The 17,518-nt window shown below is 42.1% G+C and overlaps 1 protein-coding gene across 1 annotated transcript in view; it reads left to right on the forward strand.

The window, feature by feature from the left end:
* The first annotated feature begins 1,292 nt into the window (after positions 1-1,292).
* Positions 1,293-17,518, forward strand: part of KIF1B (kinesin family member 1B) — a 141,267-nt gene continuing 125,041 nt past the window's right edge. Inside the window, 2 exon segments of the mRNA XM_035726999.1 lie at positions 1,293-1,522; positions 16,433-16,613. Of these exon segments, the coding sequence (XP_035582892.1) occupies positions 16,508-16,613 (106 nt within the window). The 5' untranslated portion in view covers positions 1,293-1,522; positions 16,433-16,507.

A 17,518-nucleotide genomic window follows, 5' to 3' on the forward strand; every position in this document is an offset into this window, starting at 1 on the left:
CGACTGAGCCACCCAGGGGCCCCAGGTGGAGTTTAATTCTAAATAAAATGATAAATGTTCAATAAATGTTGACTGGATGGAGTATGAGGACTTTAGTGGGGATGCAGATTTTCCAAAATCATTAGTGTAGGAAATTAGTTTTGATGTTTTAGTGTCTGCTTATAAGTAAAACACCCAAACCTGTATTGAATTCAGGGGGGAAATCCAATTTTACTTTCTGTTAGTAAATAAAAAAGCATTTCACACCTTATAAAATAACGGTGCTTGGCATGATAATTGCACATGTATACCGTTGAGTATTTTATTTCATTAGGTACTGAACTGGACCACTCATGAACAGCCGTGGGCTTTTCCTTTTGAGCTGAATCTAAATCTGATTTTTAGAAAATCGCTACTAGAGTGCTCGTGTTCTCCGGGTTGCTCAATTCCAACCACCCTCCTTCAAGGGCATCTCCCGGAGGGGAGCTCGGGTCATTAGCTCAGGGACGATACAAAGCGTTTTGTTCTTTTACTCACGGCCCTTACCCCGTCTCCCAAGGAGACAAGTTGAATGCCCACTAAAATCTTGCTTTTCCATTACTCATTCCGCCTTTTCTCCCAAGGTGGCGTGTGGGAGGTGTTGTGATCGGGCTCGATAAGAATAGGCCGGGAAGCTTGCTGCGGGATAATACACTCATCCCTTTGCGTGTTTCAATTCCGACTGCGCCGTGTTTGGCGGCTTCCCCGAGCGAGCGGCTTTCCAAACGCACAATGACTCCACACTCGGCCGCCTCCCGTATTCATCTCAGCCCCTCGGCAGGCGCCTGGCCCCCACAGTCCCGCCCCGCCCCGCTTGGCCAAGCTTTGTTTCCTTACAAGGCGGATCATCAGGTGGGCCAGGCGCGACCGCTGCCGAATGACGTCCTTCGAGGGTCACCCGTGAGGGGACTCTGGGCGCCGGCCTCCCCAACCCCGCAGGCCCGCAGCCCCGCAGCCCCGCTCCAGCGCGGGCGTCCGGGCCACCAGGAGGCGCCCGGGCATCTCCTCAGCTCCTCGCCCCATCCCCTCTCTGGCTCACCCTGCGATTGGCCGGCCGCCGCGAGCTCTAAGTCCCGATTGGCCGCCTCCCGCGTCAATCGCGGACGTCGGGGCGGGCCGAGGTGACGCGCGGCGGCCGGGCTCGGGGCGGTGTCCGGCGCGGGCGGCTGCGGGCGGAGCTTCGCGAGGAGCTACGCGGGGCAGTCGGACGGCGGCAGCCTTGGGAGGCGCCAGCGCGAGTCCCAGCCGCTCCCCATCCGCAGCAGCTGCCACCGCCGGCTCGTCGCCGCGCCCCGGCTTCCAGTGCTCCCGCCCTCCCCGCGCCACGGCCCTCGATGCGGGGCCGGGCCGCTGCGTGATGGGGCTGCGGAGCGGCGCCCTGCGGCTCGTGGCAGCCGCTGCTCGCGCTGAGGAGCATCGGTGCCGGACCCCCAGCGCCCCCGCGCGCCGCGGCGCCTGCTGACCCGGCCCGTCCGTCCGCCCGTCGGTCCGCAGCGCGGCTGAGGTAAGGCTGGGGGCGTGCGGCGGTTGGCGCCGCGGCCGCCGGGGCTGGGGAGGGGGCCTCCGGGGGGAGGGGAGGCCGGGCCCGGGCCGGGCGGGGTCCGAGCGGAGGAAGCGCGGGGCCGGGCGGGAGCCGCGCCGCCCCACCGGCGCACGGGGTGGGGCGGGGCGGGGCGGGGGACCCTCCCGGGCCGGCGAGTCCCGGCCTCGGGTCCAGCGGCCTGCTGGGTCGCCCGTAGTGCCTGGCACCAGCCCTCGGCTTCCCCTGAGCCGCCGGACTCGCGCTGTGCCCAGCGGTCAGCTGGCCCGCCGTTGTCGGCTGCTTGCGCTCTCTGCGCACACTGCAGCTCTGTGGAGCGGGCGCCGCGCCGTTTTGAAGCCCCCGGTTCTCGTTTCCCCCATCCCCTCTCCCCCATTACGGTTGGCGTCGGAGCTGAGCCTGGGAATGGGGTTATGCGCTTTGGCCAGATGAAGGTAGGAAGGGGCTTGGCGTGGCGGAGGGGAAGCCGATGGCGCGAGGAGCGGGGAGAGGAGCGCGATGGAGAGGGAGGGGGCGTGTGGGATGCTGGCCAGGCGCAAGGAAGGCTGGTGTGGTCTCGGCGTTCAGCAGCCCGGGATTACTCTGGCAGCCATATTGGGAGGATGATCTGACAAATCCTTTAGTAGCCAAGTCCGGTTGCTGGAAGGCACCGAGTGACAGCCCTGGCAGCTTTCAGGGTGACTGGCCGCGCCAGAAGCCAAGTTGTGGGGGTTGGGAGCCTGCTCGAGCAAGCTAGTCATTGTTCATGCAACACAACACATTCCGGCCCTAAAACCAGAATTGAACTCCCGAATCACTTTTTCTCCTTGGTGAATTGCTAAATGAGCTTCTGTGCTAAAGTGCCTTCAAGCTTCCATTCTTGTTGGGGTGAATACTGTGTTTCTCTATTCATCTTGTACGGCCAGTGCTATGGACTGTGGAGGCCTGATGATAATACCTTACATGTACACAGGCAGATCTGAGGTTTGCTAAGGCCAGTTTACCAGTACGGAGGCTTCGAGTTGGTATATTGCACTGGATGGGTAGATTTTCAGAGTAGCTCACCATGCAGAGATTTAGTAACCTGGCATGTTCTGACAGTGGGAGAGGCATGCAGCAGTATTTCTGAAGATGCAGGTTGTCATCTTTGTGGAATCTGGAGGTGGCTGAAATTAGATTGTCAACAGATCCCGTACTCACATATCTCTTACTGTTCTAGGCAGCTGTTCTGCCGACACTGAATATGTTGCTTTGTGTCATAGATGGGTCTGTCTGAGCCCCATGAAAGTGTGATGATTGGGTTTGAATAGCTCTTAAGTGATATCATGGTGGATATTTTATTTAAAGGCTGGCATTTTGTCAGCTTAGCTTAGTCATAATAAAATCTTAGCTTGTGTTCTCTTAAGTGAGGTGGTGCTTTCTAATTAACTTGGTGTGGCTGTTGGATTATGAGGCAGGTGGAGTTAAATGTACCGTGTGAGGATGGAGTATGAGGATTGCACACACCTTGGGATTGTAAAGCAGATCTGGAAATGATCAATAACTGAATTCAGTGTGAGCTTGTAAATCTGGCTTCTCCTACATGCTTGAGGAGAGTGGCATGCCGATCTTGGTGCCTTTTGCTTTCAAACTTCATTTCTTAATGAACAAATTCCTGTGACTTCTTAAGTTGAACTATCTAAAAATTTTCAGTTAGGGTTTTCTAAGAAAAGTCTTAATACTTTATTTTTGTAGTTTTATCGTTAAGCTTTCCTTTTAAAACGTAGTTGAGGGCGCCTGGGTGGCTCAGTTGGTTAAGTGACTGCCTTCGGCTCAGGTCATGGTCTCACGGTCCTGGGATTGAGCCCCGCATCGCATCAGGCTCCCTGCTCGGCAGGAAGCCTGCTTCTCCCTTTCCCATTCCCCCTGCTTGTGTTCCCTCTCTCGCTGTCTCTCTCTCTCTGTCAAATAAATAAATAAAATCTTAAAAAAAAAACTTAGTTGACTAAAAAATGGTGTCGATGGAAACTAGTGCTTTTTGTATTACTTTAGCATGAGAGAAATACAGAATGTCTGTTTTAAAATTCCATGCCCCAATTAAGAACTATTTCTAAGTTTTAAATTTTTACAGTTACTTTACTAGCAAAAAACGACCTGAAGAATTGTGGTTAAGTATAATTTTCAGCATTTGATAAAATCAGACCTGATTGTGAACCTGATTTGGTGGCAGAATTTTATGAATCTGTGCAGCTCTGTTCTGATGAAGTTTTTCCAAAATTTATCCAATTAAGTACAGCTTCGAAGGGCTTAAACAGACCATTTTTCCTTCCAAGACCAGATATGAATGCAACTTCCCTTTTTTCTCTTTCCCACTTTGAATTTGTTCAGGGAATAAACTCTCAAGAAGAGTGCCAATAGTCTCTCCCAGGCCAAAGCTTTCTAGCTCACTTCCCTGTCATGGTCTTGTTCTGTGTACAAAGTAAAGGACAACACTGGGCCCCTGCCTTCTAGTTTGTAAACCCCTTCCCGGGTTGCTAATCACAGCAGGTCTTTTCCAGGAGTGAAGCATATCCTTTTGATCTTGTAAACTGATATAATTTTACAAGGCTTTGAAGTGAAAGGTATAGCCTGCCTACTTCATGTCGTCCTCTTTGAAAGATGGCCTTGTTGGAACAAACTGATGAATTTCTGAGTTCATAAAAGTTTGAATAGCAGTGCACCCCAGAAGTCTGCGGATAAATACACATACTTTCAGAACTTTTCTTTGTGCAGCTCATTAGAATAGAAGATAAATGAAGCAGATGTGACTCTGATAAGAAGTACAGAAGGGTCCTGGGACTTCTCTTTGAGGTGGGCTTTTTGGTTAATGGCCCAGTGATTCATTTACACTCACTTTTATGACATTCATTATCAGTTTATTGACAGTGCATATAGAGATTTAGTTCTTTACTCTCAAGGAATGTACACTTTACCATTTGTATACAGACATGGTAAGATAGAGTTAACCCTAGGTCTTTTCCGTTTTAGTACAATTTAGTGGTTTAGTACAATTTAGTCCATGCCGTGGTAGTTTCCATGGTTTTTATAGTCAGAGCCTTTTCCCTTTGGTATTGCCATATAATACTTACCTACTGCTCAGTTGGTACTTTTATGATTGCTTTGTCGTTGTTTGTATATGTGTTTGAAGTCACAAGATTGTAAATGCCTGATGGATTAAAGAAATTTTTTTTATATTTAATATCACATTGTTTATTCCAAAGTGTATCATTCAACTATACCATCCTCTACCATTTGCTCTGTGTGATGTCTTTGATACTTGGCTTAATTCTCCCTCTGTCTGAATTTCTGACATCATCCTGGCAGATGTCAATGACTATAACCAATAACAACAACAATAATGACGAAATAGCTCACTCATATTGAGCCCTTTCTATGTGCTAGGCTCTTTTCCAAGCAGTTTACATTGTTCACTAGTTTAATCCTTGTAACAACCGTATGAAATAGATACTGTTACCCCCTATTTTACAGATGAAGAAACAGGTTAGGTGACTTCCCCCAGGTCACTAGAAATAAGTATGTAGCCACTGTACTGTACTTCTTCTGTAACTACCTTTAACCATAAAATTCTTTGACTTCAGTTCAAGCAAACGTTAGCTCCATGCTGTTCCAGTAACTCGGTATTGTGGCCCCATCTTCTACGTTGTCATCACCTTCAGATCTGTCTTAATGTCAGGTTGTCCTTCAGATCTGAAGCTCTGATCATTTATAGCTCTCACTTTTGTAGTCTCCTTCCGGATGCTCTTCCACATTGTCTCCTGGTCCATCAGCCTCTTCCAGATTTTACACTTTGACTTTTGGGGTGCACTGCTTCAGCTCTTTTCTTACCAGCACTTGCAGTCTTTCATTCTTTATTTTATTCTGCAGGACCCATTATGCAGATGCCAGTCTTACATCCTTCCTACCACCCATACCTTCTATATTTAGCCTGCCACGGAGAAATCTCACACAGTGCTGGGGGTTAGTGCCACAATTAATGTGTAATCTTAGGTCTCCTCTGAATCTGTCTTTGGTGTCTGTTGAAGTAATTCTGTCCATTTCCCTCCACTGTTCTTCACAGTGACTTCTAAAATTTTGACTGCTTTACTCAAGCCTCCCCACTGCCCCATGCTTGGCTTAAAACCTTACCTACCACCTCATAGGGAAAAAAGGGCATGCACCTCGGCCCCCCCCCCCCCCGCGTGCTTCCTCTTCCTCTACTTAAAGAATTCTGTGCCTTCTTTCTTACCTTCTTTCCTCCAGTCATAGAGAAAAGGTTACTCTCCCAACTTCAGCTAATCCCTTGGCCTGTGTTCTGGATGTCATCGCCTTGTAATCTTTAGGGACTTGTTGTATTGGTTACTCTTTTCCCCTTTCACTGTTTCCCTACAGTCCCACTTTAGGGCCTTTGCTCTGACTCTTCTACCTAGAACACTCTTCCCCTGGAGGCTGCTTGGCTAACTCCTTCATGTCCTTCAAGTCTCTGCTTAAACCTCACCACCTCAGCAGGCCTACCCTAACCTCATTTATGTACGTACACAGCGTTCCTCCCCGCCATACTCCTGAGCCATCTGCCTTTGCTGTACTTTCTCTCCCTGGTAATGCTTATTATCACATAGCATTCTGTAGAAATTATTATTTTAATGTCCCCACTTCCCCTACTAGAATTAGAATGTAAGCTTCTCCATGGCAGGGATGTTTATCTGTTTCATTCATCGATTTATCCCAGACTCCTGGAACTGCCTATCACATGGTAGGCACCTAATAAATAGCTGTTGAATAAAGTATAGAAACATGCAGATCTCTCCTAATAAAAACGGGGAAGCAGGGGAGAAAAATTCTTCCTTCATTCCTGTTCCCTCCTAGCTGTCACTCTCCTGCCCCTCACAGCCAAGTGCTGGAAGCAAGGAGGATACTTGTATTTCCACTTCCTGGCCTCCTAGTTACTCCCCAGCCCACCATAGACTGGCTTCTGTGTCCCTCACTTCACGGACACCTGCTCTTGCTCTGGTTTCCAGCCTGTTATTGCTGAAACCAGGAGACATACTTCATGGCTTTGCTGCACTGGAAGTATTGCTTACTTCACACTCCCTCCTTCATTGAACTTTTGTCTGCTTCTGTTTGGTGGATCTCGTTTCAGATCTTGGCCTGCTTTTCTGGCCACTCACAGTTATCAAATTCATTCAGCACAAATTTTTGTATAATTTTTGAAGTCTTGTTTTTAGGAACTAGAATTTTGACATATTTCTGATGTTAAATAGCAGAATAGGTTTATTACAGGAACTTTTTTTGGTTTATAATTTCTACCACTTACTGCTTCTAAAAAGGTTTTAAGCAGCCTCCCACAAATAGCATAAATATGAGGGGCTGCTAAAGTATAGATAAGAAAGAAAACTGTGTAACAGGAGGAAAAACTAAATAAATAAATTACAGCAATTTGTGTAATGTGGTTATTATAATTTAGTTTTGAAACTTTTAGAAGTCAAAGTAAAAAGGGAAAGAAAATATACATGTACATATATATAATGGTTCATCAAGAGAAACTTTTTGGGGGGGTAATAAATTCTAAAACTGTAAGAGAAAAGTGTTAGACATCCTGATACAAGGATGTACACACTAAGTGTTTTCAACAGGTGAAAGGAAAAGATGTTCTTCAGAGACCGTTTTAAAAAAAGTAATCCACCTGCTTTCCAAACTGAAAATATACTAAACCATAATCAGTCTTTTTTATGAAGGATATGACTAATATGGTTCAGATATGTAACTTTATATAAAGATAAACCTGAATTTAGGGCGCCTGGGTGGCTCAGTTGGTTAAGCGACTGCCTTCAGCTCAGGTCATGATCCTGGAGTCCCGGGATCAAGTCTCATATTGGGCTCCCTGCTCCGCGGGGCGTCTGCTTCTCCCTCTGACCCTCTTCCCTCTTGTGCTCTCTGTCTCTCATTCTCTCTCTCTCAAATAAATAAATAAAATCTTTAAAAAAAAAAAGATAAACCTGAATTTACCAGCAGAAGACTCATTATTTAACCCTTGTGAGAGTCCGGAATACTTGTATTGTCATCTAAATGAAAAGTACTTTCTGTATGTTTATCATGTGGCAAGATTGACACATTGTTGACACTTGGATGGAAAAGTCTGACTTGCATTCTTGCCCAGATAATGAGCTACCTCTTAGGCCCTAGCTGCAGAGGTGTGGTCATGGGGAGGTTTCAGAAGGAGGGAACCTTGGTTCATACCAAATTTTTTTTTCTTTTTCTTTTCTTTCTTTCTTTCTTTCTTTTTTTTTTTTTTTTTGTCATGCTGTCTCTTTAAGGGCAGGGACTCAACTCATACCAAATTTGAATTAACCTCTGATTCTCCCTCTGCCTCTCTCTCTCTCTGTCTCTGTCTCTCATGAATAAATAAATAAAATCTTTAAAAAAAATAAAAATAATTGCTTAACCTCTGATTGAAACTTAACCATTTCTGCACTATAGCTGAGCTGAGTTCATTTTAGCCTGGACAATCCCAGGAGAAGGTGTTGTCTGTCATCCACTTTGACAATAGAAGAGCTTCAGGGGAATGTGGGATTTGAGTGGCAGAATTCCCAGGTCTGCTAAAATAAAATTATGAGACATAGCTTCAGATATTAGAATGAATTGACTTACTGGTTAGAGTTTAGTATTAACTATCTTTGGAAGAAAAAACAATCACTTTCATTTAGAATATGCCATAGGAGCTGTTGTCTCTTTATTTTTATTTTTTAAGCTCTATGCCCAGTGTGGGGTTTGAACTCATGACCCTGAGTCACCTGCTTTACCGACTGAGCCAGCCAGGTACCCCTAGGAGCTGTTGTCTCTTGATGCACCTCTTGGTTTATGAATAAAATCATGTTACCGGTTAAAAAGAGGATCCTTGATTTATTAATTGCAGTGACCGGAGGACATGTGCCTATTAAATCCAAAATTGTATGTTAAAACTTATATTAGATAGTAGTTAAAAGAAAACAGTTGGAGAGTTTGGGTGAGCTAGTTTAACCCCATTTGAGAGAAAAAATCTGACCTGTCAGGAGACTCTGTGCAGTCTGATTCTTGGCATTGGGCTAGAATGCAGAAAGAAGCTTTTCCAACATGTGATTCATTTTGAGCTTTCACAGCTTGGCTCATGGCTGATTTTTATTCATAGAGTCAAAGACCAAGAATAGACAGGTAATTCATACACAGAGAAAAATAAATTCTTACCTTTTGGAGGGGGCGCATTTTATCAGTATAGCCATGGCCAGTGACAGAGTATTGGGTCCTAAAATCTGCTTGGTCTTCATGAAAATTATTGGCCTGAGAGATGCAAACCTTATAATAACGAAGTTTTCATAGCATCTCAAAATGGGCTCACTAGCTACAGATATTTACTTTTGGGGACCCATTCATTCTTTAAGTTATAATTCATTTTTTAAGCCATAATTCATTGGAAAAGATGATCTTTTAAACAGACTGCTTGTTGCTGTTGTAAATTTGCTGCTGTATGGCAAATTGTGTGACTATTGAATTTAAAAGACTGAATTTCTTGGTTAAATTCTATTTTCACTTGTGCTAAGCACGTACTGAATACTGTATCAGTGTATGAGAGTTAAGTGAACTACTGGCTGCAACACAGGGCGGATGGAGTAAGTAGGAAAATGAATCAACACAACGTTTTTAAGGAGCAAAGAGAAAGAAAGTATCACTTGTGGCTCAGAAAGGGGCACATTAAGGAATGTGTGACTTAACGTTTCCTGCTTCATGGTGATATTTGATCTTGTCCTCAAAAGATATGGATTTGTAATAGGTTGAGAAGGAAGATTGAGCTTCCAGGAGTAGAGTGTTTGGTGCAGTAAGAGGGTGCTTGGTAGAGAAGAAGGCTTGAAGCTGGGCAGTGAAAATGGAGGCTGGGGAAGGAGGTTGGATTGTGGAGGCCCTTGAATTTTTAGGTTATGTTCTGAGGCTACGGAAACCAATGGAAGGTTTTTAAGTAGAGGAAATGACATGAACTGACTTCTGTTTTAGGAATATAATCCTGGCTCTTTTCTATAGAAAAGGAATATTACAAAAACAAACGAACCAAAAACTAGTATTATTTCATTCCTGTTTATTCCTTTTGCTGAAAGGTCAGTTTGAGAATTAATCTTCTCCTTAGGCTCCTAATAGTCCAGGGAATCTCTGAGGGCAGGTTCAATTGCACAAGATCAAAGTTAAGCAATTGGGCAAGATTTCAGAAAAATTCAAATAAATTGGGCCTGTTTTATTATCCCTTTATTGTTAGTGAATGCTTCTGGAATTTTTGCTCCATTCCGCTTTCCTGATGCTTCTAATTGTGTGTCATAGGAAGGAAAACCGGTCAGAGGAACAGTCTAGAACTGAGGCTGTGTAAGTGTATGTGTTAGAGTATGTGTGATTGTCTTTCCTACCTGCCTTTCTTCCTTTGGCTGCTCAAAGCTTGGAGAATAATTTTTATGCTAGTTAAAAGAAGTTATTGTTTTCCTATAACTTCCTAAAAGTATTCTGTAATTATTGTTTCCAACTGGAATTTAAGCCTGATTTCAGGCTTATATAACTGGTAATTTTTCTTAAAGAGCCAGGGATTTTTGAAGCTGTAATTCTTTGATGTAATTCTGTTATAAAGAGATACTGTTTGGGGCGCCTGGGCGGCTCAGTCGTTAAGCGTCTGCCTTCGGCTCAGGTCATGATCCCAGGCTTCTGGGATCCAGCCCCGCATCGGGCTCCCTGCTCGGCAGGAAGCCTGCTTCTCCCTCTCCCACTCCCCCTGCTTGTGTTCCCACTCTTGCTGTGTCTCTCTCTGTCAAATAGAATCTTAAAAAAAAAAAAAGATACTGTTTATAGTAGTAGAGAAGTAACAAAGTAACACTTTCTGTAGTTCATTTAACTGTAGTTTCCTATTACTATGTAAACATTTTTTTTAAAGATTTTTATTAGAGCAAGCGCGGCCATGCATGAGCAGGGGGGAGGGGCAGAGGGAGAAGCTGATTCCCCGCTGAGCAGGTAGCGGATGCGGGGCTTCATCCCAAGACCCCAGGATCATGACCTGAGCTGAAGGCAGCCGCTTACCTGACTGAGCCACCCAGGCGCCCCTACTGTGTAAAATTTTAACTCGTGAAGGTGGTTACAGTTTTACCTTAAGACAGTTAAATCAGAAAAAATACATATTTAGGTTCAAATTGTTTGAGAAAAGTGATTTTGTTATTTATTTACTTGGGGGGGGGAAGTAATTTTAAAATGCACTTATCATTTCCAAAAAAGAATGACTGTTAGCTTTTTTAATTAGGAAGGAATTTGAAATAAATTTTATCCTTCTTCCTTTTGATCAAATGACTTGTCTCTATTTTGAAACAACTAATGGTTTTTATTAATGCCATTCAGGCATCAGCCTGTTGACAAAATAACCAGGAATTCAGCCAAAATATTTTAACTACCATATTCAAGACCCTGTATCTAGGGGATTAGAAACATGACTGAAATTCAGTTTTTATCCATAAGGAACTTAAAATATATAGTAGAGATAAGAAAAGTAACTTCCTTGGCCTCGGTAAGGTTGGTGAACTGAGTAGTAATAAATGGAGAAGCATTAGCATTTAGTTTGGGAGGTGGGGAGATTCTGTGAAGGCTATAGATGTAGGTGGCATACAAGAAGATCTTAGAAGACTAAATTGGATTTTGAGAAGAATGGTAGAGGAAGAAGGGCACAGTGTTCCTTCAGGAACATTGGAGCAAAGGCACAGGGACAGGAAAAGCATGAGATACTTTCAGGAAGCCCTCTGGTGGGTGGTTGTTAAGGAATGTGGATGGAAGGCAGTGTTTTGTGGGCTTGTAAAAGTAGGTGGTTTATGTTGCAGGACACATTGAACACCAGTGTGGGAAGTGCAGTCATTGCTTGGGAGACAGTAGAGGAATTTTGAGGATTTTTAAGTGGACACTCATATGAACAGACCTGTGCTTCAGGAAGACCAGTTTGTCAGTACTGCATGGTATGGATGGAGTAGATGAACGTGGCAGTATTGTGCAGTAGGTTTTGCATAGAAGCAAGAGAAAGTGGTAAGGTTAACAGTCTTGGGTAAGAATTATTGAAGATCTAAAAGGGATAGCAGGGGTAGAAATGGAAAGAAATTTTATAGGTAGAAGCTGTGTAATTTGGCAATTGATTAGATGGATAGAAGAAGCAAGCAGGTGTTGGAGGTGTTAGTGTTTTGGTTCCTAGTTACAAATGCATGGTTCTTTATATCTAAATCCTGGCAAGGACGTTTCAGCCTTTGTTGTCTGTTTCTAAATCAGTTAGCAGCATTCAACGCTTTGGCAGGCCTTGGATAGAATACAAAAGAAGAAGGTTTTGTTTTTGTTTTTGTTTTGTTTTGTTTTTAAAGGAAATCTTTTTTTTTTAAGATTTTTATTTATTTATTTGTCAGAGAGAGAGGGCACAAGCAGGGGGAGCAGCAGAGGGAGAGGGAGAAGCAGTCTCCTCACTGAGCAAGGAGCCCGATGTGGGACTCGATCCCAGGACTCTGGGATCATGACCTGAGCCGAAGGCAGACACTTAATGACTGAGCCACCCAGGCGTCCCGAAGGTTTTGTTTTTTTAACTTAAATATCTAAATATTCTATAATTGTCATTTTGGCAAACTCGCTTCTTCTGTCTTCCCCTAACAAATTTCTTAACATTATCTGATACCCGGTCTATGTTCAGACTAATCTGCTATCTAAGAAATGTTTTTTTTGCGGAGTTTCTTGATTAAAAAAATCATTGCATTTGTTTGGTAACTAACACAAGTCTTTTTTATTACACCCCCCCCATGCTATTTATTTTAAGAAACTGGGTGACAGGACCTATAGATTTTTCTGTATTCTGGGTTTGGCTGATTGTATCTTTCAGGTATCATTTAAATTTTTCATTTGCTCCCCTGTGTGTCCTGTAACGGGTAGTCCGAGCTGAGGCTCATTTTCTTCATTTTTTTTTTTTTTTAAGGGTGTAGGATAAGAATGCTTCCTAGGTGGTGCTGTGTGTTTCCCACTGTAGCACATGTGGAAGCATAGACCACCTAGGTGTCCCACTTTTAGTGATGTTAAGATTGATTAATTAGCTCAGTTACTGTCCGCCTAATCCAAGCAATAAAATGTTCCCACATCAACCAACCATTCATCTAGGGCCTTTTTTTTTTTTTTTTTTGTAGCTAGTGATTATTGTTGCAGAGAGCCTTTATATCAGTAGGGTTGGAAATGGTGACATTCCAATTCTGTCATCTCTTCTGCAATTATTAGCCAGACTTTTTTTTTTGTGAGAAGAACTTGCCCTCATTGACTATTTGGCTGTCCTGGAGTATAGTTTATATAGGATATACAGACTGGGTGTATGCTTACTTCTTTTATTTGCCAGTTTTCAGAATAATGAGGCTTTTTAAAAGTATTATGAACTTGTGAATTTATATATTTGATGTTCTTCAATCTATTTGTGGTTTGTATGAATGTATTTATCTTTATGCTGTAATTCCATGTTTGGGAGCCCCTTTAAGTTGGCACTTGTGTCCTTTTGCCATGACTCTGTTCATCTTTGGTAGATTTCTTGCTTGTGATCACAATAAAATGTCCCAGGATCATCTTGAAATTTCTTGCCCAGCCTTGGAATTAGCCATTTTTTCAAGGAGCCCAAGTTCAAAGAGTTTTTCAAGGCAATAGGAGTTTCATTTTGGGAAGCTATTAAAGAACAGTACAAGATAGAATGCAGTCACATGAAATGATAGCAGGGTTCTCATAATATGTTTGGGGCTTTAAGTACTGTAGGAAATACCAGTGATTCCTGAAATATTTGGGTAGTCATTTAGGAAGAGGTAAGACTAGAGCTGGTCCATCAAATAGGAGAAAAATGAAAATTCATGTGCCCATTATAGGGGAGAAATTGTTAGAAAATGTAAAAGAGCATGTGTGGGGGATGGTAAAGGAGCTTGACTAGAACACAGAGTACCTTGACTTTGGTCTTGATGTTGTAAGCACGGGGAATAAGAGAAGGTTCTTGAGTTTGGAAGTGAAATTGAAAGTAATGCTTTAGAAAGGTTAATATTGCAGTAAGGCTAAGAGATTTGCAGCATAATCTTTGGAAAATGAAAAACAAAAACTCCTTTTTCAGAACTGTTGAATGCCAGGCTCATTTGCTTTTCACAAGATCCCTGTGTGGTTCAGTTTTGTACAACCTTGTGTAAGGACTATTGGATTCGAATGAAGAACTCAAAGATCAGTTCCACTATTGCGAGTATGGTAGGCATGAGGTAGCGAGGACTAGATTAGGCAGTGGCAGTGGGTTAGGGTAATGGCAATGGGAATGAGAGGAAGGAATTGATAGCAATATGTATTGTGTTTTAAAAGTTTTGATATGGTATGTAATTAATAATGTTAACACTAATAAAAGGATTCAAAGAGAAAAACAAAGATGACTGCAAGATGTATGGTATGGGGTCAGATAGAAATGGGAAGATTGGCAGAGATTGCTAGTTTGGGGGAGAAGATAATGGAGCGTGTTGAGTGTTCAGATGTGGCTGTATATCACAGTGAACTTTGTAGGGGGGAATTGAAGTATGTTCTGTGGGTTGCTTTTTCTGAATGCTTCATTCACTCTTTTGGCAAAGTACTCAGCTAGTGACTATAGGTGATGCTCTGTTGACTGGGAGAGTTAATAACTCTAAGCTTTCGTTTGATAAATGTGATTACAATAAATGTTTGATATATTAAACAAGAACCATCTGTTTAATATTAAATAAAATGGGAAACAGACTGGAAAAACATCACAGCAAATATAAAAAGATTAATATCAATAAATATTACAATTATTTGAAACAAAACCAAAAAATGTCAGCAAACCAGGCAAAGGACTTGAACAGATAATTCTCACAACTGGGAAATATACAGTTAACCCTTGAACAATGTAGGCATTAGGTATTAGGGGGTGCCTGTCCCTCCCCCTCCCCCTTGTAGGGGAAAATCCATACATAACTCGTGACTCCCCAAAATTTCACTGCTAACAGTCCACTGTTGACCAGAAGCCTTACTGATGATATAACGATTTGATTAGCAGGCATTTTGTATGGTATATGTGTTATATACTATATTCTTACAAAAAAGAGAAAAGAATATGTTAAGAAAATTATAATGAAGAGAAAATATATTTACAATACTGTACTGTATTTGTCAAAAAAAAATCCACGTGCAAGTGGACCTGTGCATTTCAAGCCCATATTGTTCAATGGTCAGCTGCAATTTATTAATTACTCCTTCAGCAAACATTTATTGAGCGCTTTCATCAGGCACTGGTCTGGGTGGTAGCAAACAAGATCTCTGAGCTTTCGGACGGAGGTGTGAGAGATGGACAATAGCTGCGTTCCAAAAAAACAAGAATTTCAAATAGTGCTATTAGGAAAATAAGGGTAATGAGGTAGAGAGTGGCTTTTGGTTTTTATTTTGTTTTCTTTGATTAATATTTGCCTTTTTTTCCTTCTTTTTTTTAAAGATTCTATTTATTTTTCTACAGAGAGAGACAACGAGAGAGGGAACACTAGCAGGGGGAGTGGGAGAGGGAGAAGCAGGCCCCCCACAGAGCAGGGAGCCCGATGCGAGGCTCGATCCCAGGACCCTGGGACCATGACCCGAGCCGAAGGCAGACGCCCAACGACTGAGCCACCCAGGCGCCCCTGATATTTGCCTTTTCTTATTGGAAAGCATTAGTAGTTGTGCAGCTGTAGTTTAGGATTGCTAATCGCTAATTATGTGGGAAAAATGAGATTGAAGTTTTATTGGGGTTCCCTGATAATTGGACTTATAAGTGGTTTTCTTTTCAGTATTTTGTTTGGTTCCTCTTGAAGACGTTTATATAATGGATAGAGTGCAGGTTGAGATCTGTCGTTTCTTGTGGAGTTTATGTGGGTTCTTTTCACAGAATAGTGTTTACTTTGTTCTTTTGGGAGGGAAACTGTTCCTCTGAAAAATATTCACATTTTTTCCTGTGGCTTCATTCAGTAGTGAAATGTAGTGATACATTTTGCCGTGAGTCAGTGGCACATCTGAGGGTAGAACCTTCTCTGGAAACTTCTCTGCTTGTTGTAAAGGATGGTTTAAAGGGTCACATGAGGTACATGTGGAAATTAAAGGAATCCCTGGGTACTTAGAAGTGGAAGGAGCTGCTGGAGCTTATCTTTGTCCTTTGCTGTTTAATTATATATCATGTAACTGAATGTTTCAAACTGCAATTAAAGTATAGGAAGTTCAGAGCATTTCTTTAAAGGAAGGGGTTTTGCAGATGGGAAGTTACTTGTGTAAGGAACTCTTTAACAGATAAACATTTTTTTTTTAAAGATTTTATTTATTTATTTGACAGAGAGAGAGAGAACAGGAACACAGCAGGGGGAGTGGGAGAGGGAGAAGCAGGCTTCTCTGCAAGCGGGGAATGCGATGTGGGGCTCGAACCCAGGACCCTGGGATGGTGACCTGAGCCGAAGGCAGACGCTTCTGACTGAGCCACCCAGGCGCCCCAACGTTTGGTGTTTTTCATATATTACTGAAGATTGATCCAGAAAAACAGAGAGCAAGAAAGATGCCTGTTACTTTGCAATTGTATTTATTATTGTTATTATTATTGTTATTATTTTATTATTATTAAGTTTAGGGACTTTTTAGGTATGGGAAAGAGATAATGGAATAGGAAAATAAATTTCAGTCTTTAATTTTCTATTTGGAAATTTTTGAGAATAGAAGATCTATGGGAAGAAAAGGGATGAAGTTTTTAGAAATGGAAATAAAAATAGTCCTGAGACTTTAGCCCATGTTTTCTTTAATTCTGACTACTACCTGTGTGGGGTTGCTTTCTTTTTCAAGGAAACTTGAACATAACTTCAAAAGAAGATTTTATTCTTTATTTCTGGACTGCATATATTTAACAAGACCATCAGAATGTCGGGAGCCTCAGTGAAGGTGGCTGTGCGGGTTCGGCCCTTCAATTCTCGAGAGACCAGCAAAGAGTCCAAATGCATCATTCAGATGCAAGGCAACTCGACCAGTGAGTTCATGTTATTTTCTATCAATTATATCTCATCTTCCTGTCCTTTTTCTTTTCCCTTACTGTGAACAGAATAAATGAACATTTGGATAGTAACACTTTGAACTTTGCTACTCTGAATGATCCACTAAATGGTTCCTGTGATATGATCCCTCTGATATTTGCTGTAGCATGTTTAAATATGGACTGTTTATTTTGTTCTTTACAATTGAGAAATCCTGGAGAACTACACTAATTTAGCTAGAGTTCTTACATTGAAATCTTAATGATAATAAAGGTATAAGCAGTGATTTTTTTACTTAATCATGATGTGAAATGTATCTATTGAGGCTCTAAGATTACTTTTCTTTCTTGATTTTAAATGGTACTTGAGCTTACCAAGATGGTCTTAACTTACTCTCCTTCCTTACAATGGTTCTTTGAGTTGAACAACCGATTTAGCTACAATCGATAATAAACTTGTAAATTTATTACTAAGATTGTAAGTAATAATTTGCTTATAATTTTTTTTTTTACAAATAAGATGATTTATTATTGAAATTTAAGTCCTTGCTTTCTAGCTTCTTTCTTCATATATAATTGCTTAGGTGAAAAATGACTTAAGCTGGTTTATTTTATACTTGCATTAATAATGCCTTGCTATAGATCTGTAGGCAAATTATTAAAGTAGCGGTAGGTTCTACTGTCTTGAAACCTACAACTTTGTGATAAAGCAGAATCGTTGCTCTCCCAGACACAAGTTAATGCTGAGTTGTTGGGGAAACCATTCTGATTTCATCTATTTGTAGGCCATTTGCCAGTGTTCTCTGTAGAGGATTCTATCAGTGGGAAATAAAATTGTATATATTTAAGGTGTACAGTGTGATGTTCTGATATATGTATACATCGCAAAATGATTACCACAA

This window comes from Zalophus californianus, chromosome 4, assembly GCF_009762305.2.
Source record: "Zalophus californianus isolate mZalCal1 chromosome 4, mZalCal1.pri.v2, whole genome shotgun sequence".
In the NCBI taxonomy this organism is placed as follows: Eukaryota; Metazoa; Chordata; class Mammalia; order Carnivora; family Otariidae; genus Zalophus; species Zalophus californianus.